At 54.1% G+C, this 13,018-nt stretch overlaps 6 protein-coding genes across 6 annotated transcripts; 3 read left to right on the forward strand and 3 right to left on the reverse strand.

Moving 5' to 3' along the window:
- Positions 1-113: 113 nt before the first annotated feature.
- Positions 114-2,033, reverse strand: AYO20_07761 (hypothetical protein; the record flags this gene model as incomplete). The annotated part of the gene is made up of 2 exons (XM_022646045.1): positions 114-769; positions 830-2,033. The coding sequence occupies 2 exons, from the start codon at positions 2,031-2,033 to the stop codon at positions 114-116; spliced, it is 1,860 nt and encodes a 619-aa protein (XP_022497984.1).
- Positions 2,034-3,370: 1,337 nt separating this feature from the next.
- On the forward strand, positions 3,371-4,072 carry AYO20_07762 (hypothetical protein; the record flags this gene model as incomplete). Its single annotated transcript, XM_022646046.1, has 3 exons — positions 3,371-3,541; positions 3,587-3,625; positions 3,692-4,072. The coding sequence occupies 3 exons, from the start codon at positions 3,371-3,373 to the stop codon at positions 4,070-4,072; spliced, it is 591 nt and encodes a 196-aa protein (XP_022497985.1).
- A 363-nt stretch (positions 4,073-4,435) lies between these two features.
- Positions 4,436-5,899, reverse strand: AYO20_07763 (hypothetical protein; the record flags this gene model as incomplete). The annotated part of the gene is made up of 1 exon (XM_022646047.1): positions 4,436-5,899. One exon carries the CDS (start codon positions 5,897-5,899, stop codon positions 4,436-4,438), a length of 1,464 nt encoding a protein of 487 aa, XP_022497986.1.
- A 1,282-nt stretch (positions 5,900-7,181) lies between these two features.
- On the forward strand, positions 7,182-8,483 carry AYO20_07764 (hypothetical protein; the record flags this gene model as incomplete). The annotated part of the gene is made up of 1 exon (XM_022646048.1): positions 7,182-8,483. The coding sequence occupies one exon, from the start codon at positions 7,182-7,184 to the stop codon at positions 8,481-8,483; it is 1,302 nt and encodes a 433-aa protein (XP_022497987.1).
- Positions 8,484-8,903: 420 nt separating this feature from the next.
- On the reverse strand, positions 8,904-9,647 carry AYO20_07765 (hypothetical protein; the record flags this gene model as incomplete). The annotated part of the gene is made up of 1 exon (XM_022646049.1): positions 8,904-9,647. One exon carries the CDS (start codon positions 9,645-9,647, stop codon positions 8,904-8,906), a length of 744 nt encoding a protein of 247 aa, XP_022497988.1.
- Positions 9,648-10,386: 739 nt separating this feature from the next.
- AYO20_07766 (hypothetical protein) lies at positions 10,387-11,697 on the forward strand (the record flags this gene model as incomplete). The annotated part of the gene is made up of 2 exons (XM_022646050.1): positions 10,387-11,177; positions 11,250-11,697. The coding sequence occupies 2 exons, from the start codon at positions 10,387-10,389 to the stop codon at positions 11,695-11,697; spliced, it is 1,239 nt and encodes a 412-aa protein (XP_022497989.1).
- Positions 11,698-13,018: the final 1,321 nt, after the last annotated feature.

Consider the following 13,018-nt stretch of genomic DNA (forward strand, 5'->3'; position numbering starts at 1 on the left):
TAATAGTGCTAACCTGATCTGGACGTCTTCTGCGCTAAAAGCTCTAGCGGCTTGGCCAAGGTCGGGCTCTAATCCGGACAAACTTCCTTCCCATCAAGCCATTGTCCTTGATTTCACGGATAGTCTGACCCCAAAAATTCCATCACAGCCTGGTCCAATTCCGCCCCTTCAATCTCGCCATTTTCACTCTTCTCATACAACTGAGAAAAGTACCCGGACCAACATATCTCTCCACGAGGTTGAACCGGTGTCTGTCGTAGGGTTCTCTTTCGGATCGAACGGACCCAGAACCCAGCGATGAGCCCGACTCCCAGATCAGCCCATTCAAACGGACTCGGTGTGAGAGTGCCGTGGTACTTGTAAATGAATATCGGGTGAAGGATGAGCATGGCAAGGAGAGAGAAGACTCTCAGGCGACTTGAGCCGAACGTCAGGTCAAGCCCATACAGTGCCGGTCCAAAAGCATAGTAGTTGAGCTCTTGAAGGACGCACACGAGATTCGACACCCAGCGCACCCAGTGCCCCATTGGAAGATAGCCGCGTCTCCCAAGGGCTATGAGGAAGGACATCCCAAGTTCGGCGACGGAGGTGTGCCAATCCCTATCCGGCATGGCCTCTTCAATGGACCATAGACGGTGTCTTTCACGATCGGTCTCGGCACATTTGCACATCAGCAGGTCCAGCATTCCGTTGGTCCAGAGAGTTTGACAGTTGTTGAAGAAAATCTCATACACCTCTGCATCATCTCCGGCGAGACGTCGTCTTTCTTCTTCGGTATGTTAGCCTGTCGCCTCTCGACTTTTGCTTCTCTCACCCGGGTGAAACTTACGCTCAAGTGCCATCACTTTGTTGATGTATTCGTTACTGACAAATGTGTGACCTGCGACTGTCATCTGCTCGTCTGTTAGCTGTACTCCCGCTGCAGTTGTGTTCAGTTCCCCAGCAGAGGTCGCGCTCTCGATGCTGATCTGAGCACTGCCTTCGCCCCGGTGCAGGTGCCACGCGGTTGCTCGGTCAGGAATATCGATGATCCAGTGTCGAAAGATGTTCTTGCTCAGCAACTCTTTTATGCCTTCTGAATATATCGACTCGTCCGGATTTCTGGTTTCTGCACCATCAACCCCGAAAGAGCCCATGGCCCCAATGGATGTTGAGATGAGGAAAATGCTACACCTGTCCCACGCGGTGCTCTTTACAAGTCTGGTGTAGTGGAGCATCAATGCGACCAGGCCTGGCATCTGAAACGTCTTTGTTCTCAGTCTTTGTTTCTGGACCCGCCACGGGTTGTTGACCTTCCTCTTCGTCTGCGCACGTCCTTGGAGATAAGTCGTCCTCAAATCAGGCGTTGCTAATGTCAACAGTGCTCGCAAATCTGCGTTGGCGTCGAGAAGGGCACGCCTGGCTTGTTCGATGCGCTGACAAACGCGATCCCTGCTCCTGGTGGAACAATCCGCCCCGCTCAACCCGGCTTTTTCGTACCGTTCCAAAATGGATCGCTTCACGTCGTCTTTGCGAGCCACCTCGGCCGCACGGGCGATGTGGTCCGACAAGCTGAATAGGACCTTTGCCGGACCATTGTTGATGCACGGAAAGAGGGAATGGGCAAGGCAGACGCCAAGCCTGTGGTTTTCAAACACGCCATTGCTTTCGAACAGCCAATTGCCGACCGCGTACACCCACTTGGTCGGGACCAGGTTCAGGATGTTTCCCACCACAATGAGCGCGGTGGTCTGGAACGCTTCGAACAGCCACCGTAGCGGGAACAGGAGTATGCGCGCCGGCCATTTGACGACGGGATGGATGATGGTCCGGTACGCGGTCACCACGAGATATGCCGCGACCTGGACGCCCGTGTAGATCCATCTGGCGGGGACGAGGGCCCGGCTCTGTGCCAGCCTTTGCAGGAATGGCCCAATCCCCGTGTACAGCACGTCCGGGGCCACGGTCCGGATCGCTTTCACGCCCACGGCGGCTCCGACGAGGGTGACGCACAAGACCTGCGGGGCCCAGCCTAGGGCGGAGAGGAGAGACATCATCCTCCAGCCAGCCAATGTATGCCGACAAGACAAATCTTTCGCAGAGAATCTCGGGAGTCAAGTCGACCAAGAACTAGAAATTGATAAAGTCGTAGCTTGATAGGATGGGCAGCCTAGAGAGTCTCGAGAGCCTTGATTTGGGTTGGTGAGCCGTAAGGCTGAATGAAAATCAAGCCATCACGCTGTGTTTTTCTCCTCCGTCACGTCGAAACAAGTGGGTATAAGATGGGTATGGGTATGAGTATAGATAGGTATGCTCGTTACAGCCTAGAAAGAAACCTCCCGGCTCAGCTTAGTAGTTTCCCGGCAACTCGTTGCTTTGTATGTTCTACCTTGTCCTTTGGCCTTCGTGGCGGTGCATGTGTCGGCTACTTGGCTCTATCTCATGTTAGGCACTGCTGGGTAGTACCGGGTATGAGGTAGCAGTAGGAAGGGTATTTCCCCAGCATGTGTTGAGCGAGCGAGCGAGCGAGTGTGTGTGATTATGTCTGACTGTCATAAGGCTGGAGACTCACTCATCCATCTTGCCATGTCTTGAGTGTCTTAGACGACACGGGGCGGGCGGGCCAGGCTAGGACCGTGTAGCGAGTAGCGAGTAACGAGGAGAGGTGGACGAGGTATAATTAGGGAACCTCTATCGAAGAGATTCCATTGGGTCCATGGACATGGTCAAGGTCAAGGTCAAGGAGAGGGACAGGGACAGGGACAATGTCTTGGTCCTACGAGAATACGAGGAAAGAGGGTTTCTACCCATCCCGTCGCTGCGGCGATGCGTGATGCTGTTGAGTAGTAGTGGCGGCGGGAGGGCTTGAAAGCGTGCAGATTTTCGACGCTATTGTTAGACATCCTGCGCCCTGACGGGTTGGATACGGGGACCTGTGTCACTCACTCACTCAATTCTCAGATAACGGTGCAATTTTCCCAGCGATGAGGCTGAGGCTGAAAGCGCCATGCAGATGCGGGACGGCACAGCGCAGCACGGCAGAGTAGGCAGGGTAGGCAGGGTTTGCAGGGTATGTATGCAGTAGCGGTGTTGGTGGTGGTCGTTGCCAGGACGGCCTGAAAGCCACTTCGCTTAGCAGGCAGACAAGCTACGAGAGATGTAGGACCCATGGTTGGTTGGTTGGCTGGGTGGCAGGTACACACATGAATGATGCCCTGGCGTGCCTGATTTTCCCAGTTTTATTCCAGAGCTCCTTTTCTCTTTTCTCCATTTCCAGTGATTCAAGTTCGCAGGCCAAATACATTCACATACAATCACCACCATGGACTAGACCCGTCGTGCCGCTGAAAAAGAGAGTCCTCCGGCCCATATCTCTCGTAAATCACCCAGAATGACTCGGTCTGGTGGCATGTGTCTGCCGTGGATCCTCCCATGGCAGAAGAACATGACCCTGGACCCGATCCAGAAGCTCGTGACGGCGGCAAAAGACGACGAGCGACGACAACTCACCCGATATTGGAGAGAGTCGAAGCTGGCGGAGCTGAATTACGTGGGGTTGACGGTATGTGCATTTGTACCTCTCATACACTCTGTATTCCCTATACAGTCAGTTCAGGACCCTGTGGGCATGAAAATCGTCGAGCACGTACCTCATCCTTAATAAAGGGCCTTCCAATATGGGCAGCATCTAAACAAACCTCCAAAAAAGTAGAGCGCACTCGTCACCAGTGCATTTGCCAGTGCCATCGGATGGCAGACGGTCAACTTGATCCCGTATGTCCTGGGGATCTGGTTCGGGGGCCTCATCCTGGTCTTGACGTCCATCTTCATCGCGACCGCGCAGAGCATCGCCGTCTATCGCCTGACCACCAGCGACGAAGGCCTCGACGAACTGGCGCGGTTGTTGGGGTACAACACGCAAGATCCGGGGCGTTCGCGACCGCGCCGAATCCAGGTCCTGGCGTGGCAGATGCCCGTGATGCTGCTCAACCTCAGCATCACCTTGTTTCTCATCGGTCTCTTGTGCCAGATTTTCAATTCGTACACCATGACTAGGAAAGATGTCAAGGTGGGTAGCTACCCCTCTGGATAGGAGTGCAACGACGAGTCAGTACCCAAGCTAATCGAACTGATTATGGTGTAGGAGGTGATTCTCACCAGCATTGCATTGGCATTTGCTGTGTCTTGCTGGTTGGTCTCTGTGCTTACAATGTATTGGAAAAAGCCGTGAAGGAGGCTTTCTTCCTGGCCGAGATATCAACCTCAGTTTCTGGGAGCATCAAGTCTGGAACCCGGAACCCAGAACAACTCCCTCCCTCTGCAGATGTCGAAGAAGGCTGGAACAAGGGTCAGAAAAGATCCGTGTCGACCGCTCCACTCCCCCCATATTATCTTCGGAACAGGCAGGGAAAAGATAATCATGAGCAGGAGGAGCCATGTTCTTCTCAAGGATAACTCATTCTGCCTTGGTAAAGAAGAATCTGTCGTGTCCTTGGTCTGTAGTCTCTTTGTCCAAAATCAAATTCCATGTCTTGCCAACACCTTTGATAGGCGCTGGCTCATAGCCTGTGGAGCAAGCGTTACGGAGGTCGTTGACGAGCGAGAGCGAAAGTCCATTCTGAGCAAGAGGTGTCGTGGCAGACGAATATCCACTGTCGTGGGTTGTGTCGCATGCCAGATGTAAAGGTCCACCAGGCCTACAGTCTTGCACTTCCCCCCCAACACCACCGCTTGGAGCGAGAATTGTGTTGCAGAATACCGACACGTGCTGTCCTGCCCACGACGTCAACTCAGGTGGGCCAATGTACCACCGTACCAGACCGATAATGATGAAGACAACCCCCAAACCAATTTCTACACAGGCCGCCTGGATATAGCCACCGCGACCTGCAATCAGCCTGGTTCCCTCAAACAGAGGGTATCTCGTCGGATCTTTACTGGAGAGCCGCTTGATTCCGGTGATGCGGTCTGATCGATAGAAATTGTGGCCCAGAGACTCAACCTGGCGAGACTGATCTTGACGTATAGTTTCGATATCTGTTCCCCAGACCGCCATGTTTGCCCGCACAATGATAGACTTGACTTTTCTATTCACATAAGAGCTCTGGAATGATAGCGATCCACTGAAGCAGCCCGTCTGAAGAATGGGTCCGACCGAATAACTTGTCCCGTCATCGTAGTAGGTTTCAACCAGTCGCTGTGGCCCCGAGGGCGGATCTTTCGAGACGCGGCCATCCACGAGGTATCCCGTTTGATCCGGCAAGATATTCTGGCAAGTTCCGTCAACCACGCGACGTGCAACGATGAACCGATGTCGGTAAACACGAATTTCTTGTTCTTGTTCGATGGAAGCAGTGCCGAGGAGATCTGGATCTGCTCCCTGGCCGACGACAAGTCCAGCTCGACGAATTGTAATTGCCCCTGGAGACTGTATCTTGAACTGAACGTTGTTTGTCACGTCCGGCTCCAAGGTTTGCCAATATATGTCATGAATGGTGAAATTACGACCTGGTTCAATCACGCTGTCGACCACTTCAGCGACCAGGACGTTCTCAGAGGTGTACAGTATACCGGAATCTGCCCCGTTGAAGAGGGTGCTTGCACACGTGGCTGATCCGACCATGATAATTTGCCCCGTACCCATACGATCTGCGTCTTCTTCTGGGTCTCCTGAGAGTCGATGGATGAAAGCTTTGTTCGTCAAGATCTCCACGGGGTCTTGGTACACAAAGTATTCTCCAGGTACCAGAGGCTGATACGAAACCCTGTCGTCAAACCACTCGCTTACGCCGGTGCTCTCGTCGAGACAATGAGCGGGAGGAATTCTCAATGATATGAGGTCTTCGGAAACCTGTTCGCGTACTTGGCCCTCGACTTGAATGATGCTGAACTTGTAGCCGATCGTCCACAGAGCTATCATGGCGGAGGCCAACCAAAAAGTCATCACATACCATGCAAAGCCTTGCCTGATACCCAGAAGAACCGGAGCGTGAGGGAGGGTATTCAGGTACTTTGCATAAGGAAGACCTCTTGACCCTTTGGCAGTTGCCAACCTGGAGCAGACACAGTCATAGAGATGTTGGACCGAGGCTAGGAGGCTGAAAGAGAGCCCTGACACTATCAGCCCAAGTATAGCGGTCCATGCTTGAATCTGTAGATTGGAACCTATGGCAAATTGACGACGAAGGGAATCCTTGGGATCTGGCTCGCCACAGATGGTGTTTATTCCCATCAGTATCAAGCAAATAGCACTCCCAAAAGTGGTGAGGATTGATAGATATGGAGTCCTCCGTTTTCCAGTCTGTTTAGGTGCCATGCTGAAGACTTCGAGGGACGGATAAAGAGATGATTCGGCCCACCCTCCTACGGCCTTTATTTCAAAAGAACAGCATGGTGTTATCCGACCTCAATAAATCATCATGGTAAGCCAAGGAATGAGGCTGCAAGGCAGATTGGTAGGAAAGCCAAGACGACGCCTCTTTGCACCAATTCACGATGTCGCCTGGGACAACAACCCAAATGGACGACGTCGAGCGACGGTTTCCTTGGCCGACGAGAAGCATCAAATGGTGCCTTTGACCAAGGCAAGGGCTAGCCAATGGACGCATCTGGAACCATCAGCTTGTGGGGATCTCGAGCTGAAAGCCTCATCCCTTTGACGAGTGAAACTAGTGCTAAGCCACAGCTCAGCGACATCGGCACGAATAAGAGCCGAGTTGTGCAGGAAAGATGCATCATTAGCACTATTAATATAAAGTCGACTTTGTTGTGAATGAAACGAAGGATGAGATAGAGTCCTCGACAACGATAGAGAGAGACTCTGGGAGACTTGAGACGAGAACAAGGGCGTCCCAAGCAGAAACAAGGCAGGTGGGCCGAAGCGGCGTTAACCGGAAATGGCCGAAGGGGTTCAGGGTTGCATCGCTGCGTCTCTGCGTCTCTGATTCATCCCACCAACGAGTAAGAAAGACACCACCATCTCACAAAATATATTCTGGGTGCAGACGAAATTGTTTGCCCCGTGGCCACAGCGAGTAACTAGGCGTGCACTAGACCTTGGCTCACCTCTGCCTTTCTCTTTCACACCTCGACTTGCCCCTCGCTGTCACTAGGCCAGCCTTATCCAATCCAGATCAGCAGGCAGATCCCCCTCCCAGTGCGACTGCGTCTGACGTGAGGCTCTACAACACAAACACAACATTATGGCGCCCAAAAATCGCATCATCATCGACACCGATCCGGGCGTCGACGACGTCTTGGCCATCTTGCTTGCCCTCGCCGCCAGCGCCGACGACCTCGAAGTGCTACTGATCTCAATCACCTTTGGCAACGTCGACGTGCGCTCCTGTCTACGAAATGTCGTGGCCATTTTCCACATCCTGGAGAAGGAAATCGCATGGCGTGAGCAGCAGGGCAAACCAGTGGGGTTCGACGGTCTCACCGAATTCAAGCCGATCGTGGCCATTGGCGCCGACGAACCTTTACAAGATCGCATCGAGAGCGCCGACTATTTTCATGGGACTGACGGATTGGCCGGGACGCATACCAGCCATCCCCATTTCTCACCCGAGGAGAGTTGGAATAGGCTGTTCGAGCAACCTCCCCCAGACAGTTTCATCACCGAGAAGGCCAAGCCCGAAGTCGATCTCAAGGAAGACACCAATGCATTCATCCCTTCCCTCGAGCCTGCACACAAGGAAATTCTCCGCCTTCTACGGGAAAATGAGCCGGATACTATCACCTTGATCGCTATCGGCCCGCTCACGAACTTTGCTCTGGCCGCGGCAGAAGACCCAGAGACCTTTTTGAGGTGTAAAGAAGTCATCACCATGGGTGGCACAGTTGATGGCATCGGCAATGTCACGCCTGTATCGGAATTCAACGTCTATGCCGACCCCTACGCTGCTGCTAGGGTTTATGCACTGTCATCGCCCATCCCAGCGAGCACCATGCCCGTCGCCACGGAAGGCGAACGCAGCTTTCACCTCCCCCAATACCCTCCGCGGCTGTCCAAGCAGCTGCAGCTCACACTCATGAGCCTGGACATCACGGAATACCATATGCTGAGCCGTGGCGAGTTCAACACGTTTGCCAAGCCTCATCTCGAGGCCGGTTCACCTCTTGCGGCGTGGATGACGGCGTTCATGACGCCTATGCTCGACAAGATGGAACGGCTGCACATCGGCCATGAGGGCGAAGGCGCTGCACTGGCGCTACACGATCCGCTTTGTATCTGGTACGTGCTGACGCACGACGACCCATTGTGGAAAGCGAGCGCGCGCAGCCCCGAGGATATTCGAGTCGAGACTGCCGGCCAGTGGACTCGAGGCATGACGGTGGGCGACAAACGAGCCCGACGTAGGCGGAACTCGGACGGCGAGGTGCCTCATGACCGCGGCAACTGGCTGGGTAACAGGAGTGGCAATCGCGTGTATAGGATGCTGGAGAGTCCAGGCCGGGAGGAGGCTTCGAAGCACCTCTTGAAGACGATTTTTGGGGGATGATGTGTTTCCGCGTGCAGAGCAGGTTCCAGTGAAGGAGTGGTGGAGCCGTGGACACTCTTCAGTTCCAGGAACACCATGACTGCAGCAAACGCGTCCTTTTGTTGAGGCATCGGCTCGTCCGTTGACATTAACCATGATTTAGACACGAAGCAGAGGGCAGCTGAGTTTGGCCGAAAAACTATCAATGCCATGGGGTGCTAGAGTAGAATGATCTATCATAGATGGAAGTGAGCAGAGATTCCTCCTCACTGCTCCTCTTTACTTTTTGCTCGACGGAGGGTCAGTTACCCGGCGAGTCCCTTTCCGCGTGCTGTCGCCCTCGTCCCGTCTTCTTGTGGAAGTGCCACGTTACATGAATGGTGGGTAGTGATACAGTTTTATCTCCCCTCCCCCCACCCTTGCACCATTCCGCCCACAAACTCAAATCTTCAACTTGGCGATATCGATCCCCATCTGTCCCAGCATCTGTATATACGGCGGGAACAACTCGGGTCCCTCCGCCGTCAGACCCTGTCTCCAGTTCAAGCCGGGCTCAGCCTTGTCCATGGCCCGCTGGTACGCCTCCCTGGTCGCGATGCGCTGCAGATAGGCCAGGATGGCCGGGTAGGGCGACAGATCGGTCGGGGTCCACTGGCGGCCGGTGGTGAGAGTCCAGACGGTCATGATGTCGGCGAGGGTGAACTGGTCGCCGGCGAGAAAGGCGCCCGTGGTGGCGAGCCGGGCCTCGACGGCGGCGAGGTGCTTGTGGACGTTGGCGGGGATGGACTTGGCGAAGGCGTTGTCCGGGGCCGGCTGGAGCCACGCGGCGCTCATGACGCGGAAGAAGGCCGAGCCCAGCGTCGCGTTTGCGTAGTGGAACCAGAACAAGAAATCGGCGTAGTTCTCGTGCGCGGCCTCCAGCGACAGCGCCCCGCCGCCAAACACCCCGTCAATGTACGCCGCGATCGCCCCGGATTCGGCCATGTTGAATTCTTTGCCTGTGACACGGTTCGTCGTCGTCATCACCGGCGCGGACTTCTGGGGTGTTAGCCCCGCCAGCGCCGCGGGTGCGAGAATCGGGTCCCGCGTGTACGTCTTGAGCGTGTACGCGATGCCGAGTTCCTCGCATAGCCAGACGATGCGCTCGGATTGCGAGATGTGCAGGTGGTGGACGGTCAGAGACATGGTTTCCTATACACTTTTTTTCAGGGTAGATTTGGAATTGACAGTGTAGCGGTAAAAGGAGCTGACGGTGGAGGTTTGAGATGTAGATGGTGTGGTGTTGGGTTCGGGGCTTGAAATGGGATGGACATCGGAAGTGATTGCCTGCCTTACCTGCCTTGCCTGCCTTGCCTGCCTTGGCCGCCTGGATTGTTCTTGTTCGAGTCATGCATCCCGTTAGGGGACTCGTCATTACTCATTTGGGGTTGCCGAAGACACTAAACTCAACGCCTCTTTTCTTTCCTCGGTCTTGGCGGATATCAAAGTCACAACAAAACACGTCGCGGTCATGATGGCGATACCATAGCCATGATGAATCGAAACTTGAGCGTCGCAGAAATGTCTCTCACACTTAACTTGTAAAACCCTATCACCTCCTCGTGGTCTACAGTTCCCATCCCCGAACATCGTGTCGACTCGGTTTTGGCTGTGACGTTCTTCGGATCTTCAACGCCACCATGTTGACTTTCACGCCGGTGAGCTGAATTAAGCCCATGTTGTGTCGCTCAGGCAAGAATGGCAGATTGCACTATCAAGATGCGAAACGAAGCAAGAAGGGAAAATAAACCATCCTTGAACATGGAGGACTTTCCCCCCGGTCTGCCCAGCTTCGATTCTCCTTCTCCAGTTTCTTCGATTCAGGCGTTCAACTCGCTGAACGGTTGACTGCATCTTCTTTGAAGGCATCTATTTATTCGTCAAGATGCTCTTCGTCCGCTCTTTATGTCTTTTTGCAATCGTGGCTGTGCGGGTTTCTTCTGCCGCACAGTCCTGGCATGCTGCTAATGGCGACGAAGTTGTGACCATCACACACACCAACACGCACTACGTGTGCCCCTGCGAGACGAGCACACCGGTGAAGAACCTCAATCCGGTTCCTACGGGCGGCTGGGCGGATTGGGCGGCATCGGCATCGTCGAGCCCCCTCGTCCGTGGGACAACCTCGTCGCGCCGGACTTCGACTGCAGGTCCTTGGCCCGGATCGGTGTCCTCGAGAACTACAAAGACGACGACCGTCTCGAGCTCTGGTCCAGGCTATACACAGACCAGCAGCAGCACAAGTTCGCACACGGTCGGCGAGACCATCTCTTTCACGTCCTCCTCCTCTACCACGTCTACTGCTTCCAGCACAAGCTCGGGCACGGTTGGTGGGACCCTCTCTTTTACATCCTCGTCCACCACGTCTGCTTCTTCCAGCACTAGCGCGAGCGCGAGCACGAGTTCTACAGAGTCAACCACTTCTTTGTCCAGTATGGAATCTCCTGCCACGACTTCTGCTACCACCACGAGCTTGTCTACAACCACAATCTCTAGCACCACTGCCGATGCTACCTCGACAACCACTGCCACAACCACGTCTGATACCACTACAACCACTATTCCTACCACAACCTCTGACGCAACTTCGACCACCACTCCTACCATAACTTCAACTACCACCTCTGAAACAACCCCGACCACCTCTACTACCACCACCACCACCACCACAACCACGTAAGTTCCTTTCTGGGCCATGTCATCAGGGAGCCACTATTTGAGCTGACACAAACTGACAAACCCCAATAGATCCGTCAACGCCTGCCCGACGGGCACCTACGTGATCCAATCGAGTTCAAACAACAACTACGCCTGGATAGGAGAATACGTCGGGGGGCAGTACCTCGTTGTCTTTAACCAACCGGCCATCGAGACCGCGGCCGAGTTCTCCTGGGTCGAGGATGTCGACGGCACGTGCATGCTCGGCCCGACTGCGGTTCCCGGGCTGAGCACCTACGTGCTTGATCAGCCCGGCGAGTTTGTGGACTTCCACTACCTGTTCTTGTCGAACCCAGCCCTCGCGGCGGCTTCAGACCTGGAGCCCTCCAAAGTCGCCTGTAGCGTAGATTCGGCAAACGAGCTGTACTGCGCGGTCGAGGACCAGGATGTGTTGCAGCTGTTCAACAACGTCTGGACCATCGCAGCCACCGACCAGGGATATGGGACGGCCACGTTCACGTTGGTGCAGACTTTGTAAAGAGATGAAAGTTCACGTGCATAATGACAAGTTGTTTCCGGGTCGGAGTTGTGGCGTTACGAGTCTAGTCTTTTTCAACGTCACAACCTTGGGGATATACCGTCTTAGTGGAAGGAGTCTCAACACCAGATGAAATTCCTGGATCTACGCGAACGGCACCCGCTCGTCGAGTCGTGGGGTCATCTGGAGGGGCGGTGGGAAGGGTGATACGGTCGACGTGGTATATATGTATTTATGTACATATATATGTCGGCCTCGGTAGTGTCCATAGGTGCCTGGATGCTAGGTATAGCCAAGTAGACAGAGGGTGTAAGATGTAACTGCCTAGGGCCACATTGACACTGATACCAGCACCAACGCAACCAACAAGACACACTTGACATTGTAGGTGGTGTTTTGTCATGTGCGGCATTATATACCCCAGAAGTGCCTACAGTACATGTTGTGAGCCTCGGTAGTAGAAATCATGTCGATTCTTTTCTTCTCATTGTTCTGAATACGTAGGTGGGTAGGTAGGTACGCAGGCAGACCGGCAGGGAGTATTAACTTGCGCAGCGTGAGAGAGAGAGAGAGACATTACGTCAATAACTCAGTAAGTCAATAGATGGCCAATCGACGAACAGGGACACTCTCGCAGCCCTAAAGAACCCGCTTAGCCGAAGTGCCTGCCAAAGTAAATCTGCTTCGGGCGGGAGGATTCGGGGTTTTTCTTCAGGTACCAACCAGCCCTGTATCCAAACAGGGCCCAAACCAAATCAAGCCAGTTGTAGAAAATGCAGAGTGCACAGAGCTTCTGTCTGCCTATGTATGTATGTACGTACCTAGGTACATAGGCACGACGAGTCTGCCATAGGCATGGAATGTAGGCGGGCACATATCTCCCCTTTTCCTGTGGTCCGGACCACGGACAAAAGGCACACAACTACCTCTAAAACAGACATCGACTGGGCCGCGAATGGGGAAACCAACCAAACAATCGAGCTCACCAGACAGGCGCCAGACTTTCTGGGCGAGTGTCTCGATGACGCCGTCAAATTCGGCGTTGCGTAGGGCAAAGAAAAGGCAAAACCAACCCCACCTCCTAGAAAGAGAGAAAGAGAGAGGGAACTGTGGGGTACGAAACGAAATAAAAACGGCCCAGGTAGGGAGGAGGGTTCAAGGGGTGGATGATGCAAATCCGCCGAGGTTGACGCAGGCCGAGACAGGCGAGACAGGCGCGAGAGGGATCGATCGTAGTAATTGTGAGCAAAACGAGGTACCGATTTCATTCGATTCAATTCAGCTGAGCCACAAGCACGCCGTGCACGCTTGGGATCGGGAT

Source organism: Fonsecaea nubica (assembly GCF_001646965.1).
Source record: "Fonsecaea nubica strain CBS 269.64 chromosome Unknown Scaff56, whole genome shotgun sequence".
Taxonomy (NCBI): domain Eukaryota; kingdom Fungi; phylum Ascomycota; class Eurotiomycetes; order Chaetothyriales; family Herpotrichiellaceae; genus Fonsecaea; species Fonsecaea nubica.